Here is a 4,509-nt window from a genome sequence, read left to right on the forward strand (position 1 = left end):
CTCGGGTGGGCCCTCCAGCCCAAAATCCTCCTGAAGCGTTGGGAGGCGGCGCGCGCGCCCCGCCCAAGAAGGCTTCAGGCATATTAATGTTTAATTTAATCTAGGCCAGCGGAACGAACGCTTCTTTGCCCCGCTGGTGAGCCGCAGCTGTTAGTTCGGAGCTTCCAAATAGCGGTGTAAGGCAGGGAGGCGTCTAGAGCTGCTGGCACGGCCGAGAAGCTGCCACCTGGAGGGGGGTCTTTGGGCTCCGAGCAGCGCCTGGGGGGATTCCCGCAGTCTGGGGGCGGCCTCGCGGAGTGGGGGGCAGTGGCCAGTCACCAGCCCGGACTGACAAATGTCTTTCCTGTCTTCACAGCTGTTTGCAGACAAGGTCCCGAAGACAGCAGGTTGGTAAAGCAACTTTGGCTCCACTGCAGCTGCACCAAGCCTTAGTACTGTCCTGAATGCTCGACAAATAAAAGCTTTTAATGGTGTGGTTTTATTTCCTTTGCAGAAAACTTCCGTGCTCTGAGCACTGGTGAGAAGGGATTTGGCTACAAGGGGTCCTGCTTTCACAGAATCATTCCTGGGTTCATGTGCCAGGTGCGTGGTGCTCCTGCTGCAGTGGGTAGGTGGGTGGGTGAGGCGATCTGGCACTCATGTGGGTTTTGGAATTGAATGCTGGCAGATTAAGGGTGGGAGGTTGGTTCTGCCTCTTGCCTGCATCCAGTTCCAGAGCGTTTTCTTGCACCTATGACCTGAAATGCTTCCTTTTCACAGGGTGGTGACTTCACGCGTCACAATGGCACTGGAGGCAAATCCATCTATGGGGAGAAGTTCCCTGATGAGAACTTCATCCTGAAGCACACGGGCCCTGGTATCCTGTCGATGGCCAATGCTGGCCCCAACACGAACGGCTCCCAGTTCTTCATCTGCACTGCTAAGACCGAGTGGTGAGTCATGGGCTATGGGAGGAGAACCTTGGGGATCTCCAGCTGGGAGATGTCCTCTGTTGGGGGACACTGGGGACCAGCTGTGACTGGTGCTTCTCCGGCAGGTTGGATGGCAAGCATGTCGTCTTTGGCCGCGTCAAGGAGGGGATGAATGTGGTGGAGGCCATGGAGCGCTGTGGCTCCAAAGATGGCAAAACGAGCAAGAAGATCACCATCACTGACTGCGGGCAGCTCTCGTAAACCCTTCTCTCACCACTGACCATTCCTTGGGCAGCCTGGGCACCACACCCCGCTGCAGCTCACCCGCTCCCGCCCCACTCCTGATGTACTGCTGCGTTTCTACTGGGTCACGGTCCCACTGGGCCGCAGTTACCTTCGAGTCTAAATAAAACGAGTTAAACTACATACACCATAGCAGTTCCCTTCTGTCCCTCAGCTGGGGAGGGCAGGGTCTGGGGCTGGTGGGGGAGGAAAAAGGAGGTGTTGAGGAGGCAGGAGGGATCCCTGCCAGTGGGGTGGTTACACTGGGTCCCCAGTAGGACCCAGAGTGCACAAATTCAGCTGGTCTTGGCACTGAGCATGGGGGTCCTCAGTGCTTCAGCTGGGGAAGGGTTCTGTTCCTCTACCTGCTGCCCTGCGCTTGTGGGGCTGCAGCAAGTATGGGAGGCGCAGTGACACCCACCTTGGGGTGCCTTGGTGGGTGTGTTTCAACAGGTGGCATTTGGCAGAGCTGGTTGTGGGCTGTCCTGCGAAGATGAGGATCCCAGTTGTGTTGCAGTAAGGGAGAGTTCCAGTCTGTGACCTTCCTGTTAAGGCAACCCAGTTTGGAGGTGGTTCTCTGTGGTGGGGATCCCAGTGGTCCCTGTTGGGGGGTGGTGGTCCTGACTTGGGGGTGCCCAGCTCTGCTCAAATTCCAGGTTTGCCACAGTTCCAGTTGTCAATGGGGTGATTGGTGTGCCCAGTTCAAGGCTGGGTGCCCATCTCCAGGGTGATTCCAGTGCTTCCAGTTTGAGGGTGCCTGGGTGGGAGTAAACTTCAGGACCCTGTGGATCCAGCAAGGCAAGGTCTGACCCCCTGCCCCCTTTTGCGGTGCACCCGCAGTACCTGGAGGGCTCTGAACTCCCATCTGCTGCACCTGGAGCTGCACCACTGCAGCCCAGCTGTGGGCTCTGCCTTGGCCGAGCCCCTGGTGTCAGTGAGGTGACCCCAGTGCTGGTGGTGTGTCACGCAGGGTCTGAGGAGAAGATGAAGCCGGCAGCAGCTTCTGCCCCGTCCCCCGCTGTCTGGGAGCCACCAGGGCCGGGTGGCAGCGGAGGGGCATCCTGGCCCCGGACTGCAGAGTAGAGGAGGTGCAAGGGGGGGGGGCCTTTCGGTGACGCAGCAAGACAAGGTGGTGGAAATTTTTCTTCGAGGCACCGAGGCAGCACGGGGGAAGCTTTTCTGTGATGCACCGGGCAAACCTGCCCTGCTCCCCGTGGGGTCTGGGGGGCCATCCCTCCACGGCCCCGTGCCCAGTGCCCCTCCCAGCTCATGCCTCAGCCTCGCGGTGCTCTGGGCCCTTGGCCACCCTCGGGGCCTGGGCACCCCTTGAGAACTTTCCACCCAGGCTGGCCTGGAGCGCAGGGAAAGCTCCCCACAGCTCCTGCTCCCCACTGGCATCTCCCTCACACTGGCAGCCCCCACAGGGGAGGACACCCACCTGTTGAGCACTACACTTCTCCACACCTGGCACAGACCTCTGGCGCAGTCATGCCAGTGCTCCCTGGGAAGGGGCATATGAATGTCATGGAGCTTTGCCTCCCCAGCAGCAAGACTCTTGGACCTCTGGCCCATAGCAGCAAGTCATGGCCATTGGATCCACATCCAGGCCCAGTTCTTCTACTCTTGCATTTTCTTCATGAGAGGAACAGCTCTCCTTTGAATGGAGACTGTAGCTGCAGCTCTGAAGGGAAAGAATATTGAGCAGCAGCATTAAATACACGAAAACCTGAGACTGGGACAAAGTGATGCAAAACATGCCCAGAAACTGAAGTTGTTTGGCCAAGGTCATAGTATGGGCTTCAGTTTAAGCAGAGGTAAATACAGAGCACTGCCTCCTCCTCAGGCTTGGGACCCTCCTCAGCCTGCCTGGCCCCCAGTCTCATCCTCATATCAGCATGCCCAGGAACAATATTTCATGCCCACACACACTGCTACCATCACTCGCAGTATATGCATCCCCCACCTCCCTCAAGAACTGGTGAGTTCCTGGGTTTGCTGCCATTACAACCCTGACGACTGTGCTCCTGCTCTGTGTTTATCATTCTGCCTTTATTCTGAAACCACTAATTTCTCCCTGAAGCTGTCCAGGAGTGGGTTCTGTTCCTCTGGGGGCTGAAGGGCTCTGGGCTGGTCCTGTGGTGCACATCTGGTTGCGCTGGGCAGCCGTGGGGATCAGGTGGAGGCAGATGTGTTAGGCACCTAACGAGGCTGGGAGGGGCCAGTTCCCTGGTACTCTGTCGGATGGACTGGCTTTCCAGGCCCAGGTAATGACGTGGTCCAGCTCTTAGAGGTGCTGGGACAAGCAGCCCAGCTGTTCAGGCGCAAGTGATGGCTGCTGGTGTCAGAACGGTACCCCATGGTTTGCACCTTCTCCATCCCCCCTTGAGGAAGAAAGGATGCCTGTTGATAGCTGAGAGCCTGCTCCATATGGGTGGGGGCAGGACATTCCTCTGGAAGGATGGGATGCTGAATTGCTGGAACTCCCAGGACAGTTTCTCCACAGCCAGTACAAGGGAGGAAGACAGATTGTCTTTGTACTCCTGGAACAGGTGAGCCACTTCATCCACCATCAATGCCCCTCTGTCTCTCCAGACCATCGCTGCCACTGAACTGGGAAAGATAACCGATTGCTCTGTATAAAGTTCCTCCACGTGGGTCATGTGCATTGAGCTTTGTCTGGACCTGTGGGGTAACTGTGCATCATGAGGCTGCCCCCTCGACACGTGTCTGGCGTCTTTGTTCAGCCTGATGAGAATTTACAACGAGCATTGCACCCCTGACTGGTGGGTTGTGCCACCGGCCTTCCCCACTTCCCCCACCCTGGAACTCCTCAATATCCCCCAGGGACTCCCAAAGTCCCCCGGGACTCCACAGATTTTCTAAGCGCCTCCCCAAATCCATTCTGGGAACCCTCCCAAACAGCCCCTGGGACCCTTCCAAATCCACCCCAGGACTCCCAATGTTTCCCAGGATGCCCTTGAATCTCCCCAGTCCCCCAGCAACACCTTGCTACCCTCCAACGGCCCCTCAGGAGCCCCTCAAATCCATCTCAGGACCCCCAGCATCCATCAGGACCCCCCTCCAACCCCTGTCACCCTCCCAGGTCCCCCAAATCTACCCAGGGTCCCCCCAAATCAATCCTGGGAACACAAAATCCCCCTCATCCCCTAACATCCCCAGGACACTGCACCCCTCTAGACCCCCCAAATCTACCCTGCACCCTCCAAATCAGCCCCAGGATCCTCACAAACAACCCCATGGACACTCCAAATCCACTCAAAGACATCCTGACCCCTCAAATTCACCACAAGACCTG

General features: G+C 57.6%; 1 protein-coding gene and 1 long non-coding RNA gene across 2 annotated transcripts in view; one reads left to right on the plus strand and one right to left on the minus strand.

Annotated features, from left to right (window-relative positions):
* The first annotated feature begins 278 nt into the window (after positions 1–278).
* PPIA (peptidylprolyl isomerase A) lies at positions 279–1,337 on the plus strand. The gene is made up of 4 exons (XM_017738851.1): positions 279–386; positions 494–582; positions 760–932; positions 1,037–1,337. The coding sequence occupies exons 1-4, from the start codon at positions 335–337 to the stop codon at positions 1,170–1,172; spliced, it is 450 nt and encodes a 149-aa protein (XP_017594340.1). The 5' UTR covers positions 279–334; the 3' UTR covers positions 1,173–1,337.
* A 1,884-nt stretch (positions 1,338–3,221) lies between these two features.
* LOC108447799 overlaps positions 3,222–4,509 on the minus strand; it is a 6,514-nt gene continuing 5,226 nt past the window's right edge. The window contains exon 2 of the long non-coding RNA XR_001863485.1: positions 3,222–3,875. This is a non-coding gene — a long non-coding RNA (uncharacterized LOC108447799). The remainder of the gene's footprint in view (positions 3,876–4,509) is intronic.

The sequence above is a fragment of the Corvus brachyrhynchos genome, unplaced genomic scaffold (assembly GCF_000691975.1).
Source record: "Corvus brachyrhynchos isolate BGI_N302 unplaced genomic scaffold, ASM69197v1 scaffold141, whole genome shotgun sequence".
In the NCBI taxonomy this organism is placed as follows: Eukaryota; Metazoa; Chordata; class Aves; order Passeriformes; family Corvidae; genus Corvus; species Corvus brachyrhynchos.

Coding starts and splice junctions, on each gene's coding strand:
- PPIA (XM_017738851.1), top strand. CDS start 335: ATGTCTTTCCTGTCTTCACAGCTGTTTGCAGACAAGGTCCCGAAGACA. Junction 387..493: donor CAAGGTCCCGAAGACAGCAG/GTTGGTAAAGCA, acceptor TTTCCTTTGCAG/AAAACTTCCGTGCTCTGAGC. Junction 933..1,036: donor TGCACTGCTAAGACCGAGTG/GTGAGTCATGGG, acceptor CTTCTCCGGCAG/GTTGGATGGCAAGCATGTCG.